General features: G+C 61.2%; 1 protein-coding gene across 1 annotated transcript in view; it reads left to right on the forward strand.

Moving 5' to 3' along the window:
* Nucleotides 1–119, forward strand: part of EPS8L2 (EPS8 like 2) — a 16,164-nt gene extending 16,045 nt beyond the window's left edge. The window contains exon 16 of the mRNA XM_025046273.1: nt 36–119. Within this exon, the coding sequence (XP_024902041.1) occupies nt 36–119 (84 nt within the window). The remainder of the gene's footprint in view (nt 1–35) is intronic.
* The last annotated feature ends 244 nt before the right edge of the window (nt 120–363 follow it).

Genomic DNA, 363 nt, shown 5'->3' on the forward strand with positions numbered 1-363 from the left:
CCCCCAGGCTGAGCCCGTCCCCTTCCCGTCCTTAGAAGCAGCAAAGTGGGTCCGAGCTGGAGGAACTCATGAACAAGTTTCACTCTAAGACTCAGAGGAGGATGGAGGAAGACAGCTAGGCCCCGCAGGGCCCACGGCAGCGTGCGGAGATGCACCGCGGGCGCCCGCTCCTGGCGCGGAGTATTTTTGTATGCATCCGGATTTCCTACCATGGACACAGAGGGAGTGTGGTGCTGGCTGGTGCCTCCCACACACACCTGTCTGGGGATGGGTTCACCTGCTTCATGCACACGGCCTATCGGCAGGCTCAGCAATGCCCAGTCTACACTCGCCCACCCTCCCCAAGACCCACCTTAGCCAAAC

Source organism: Pteropus alecto, unplaced genomic scaffold, assembly GCF_000325575.1.
Source record: "Pteropus alecto unplaced genomic scaffold, ASM32557v1 scaffold43, whole genome shotgun sequence".
NCBI lineage: Eukaryota > Metazoa > Chordata > Mammalia > Chiroptera > Pteropodidae > Pteropus > Pteropus alecto.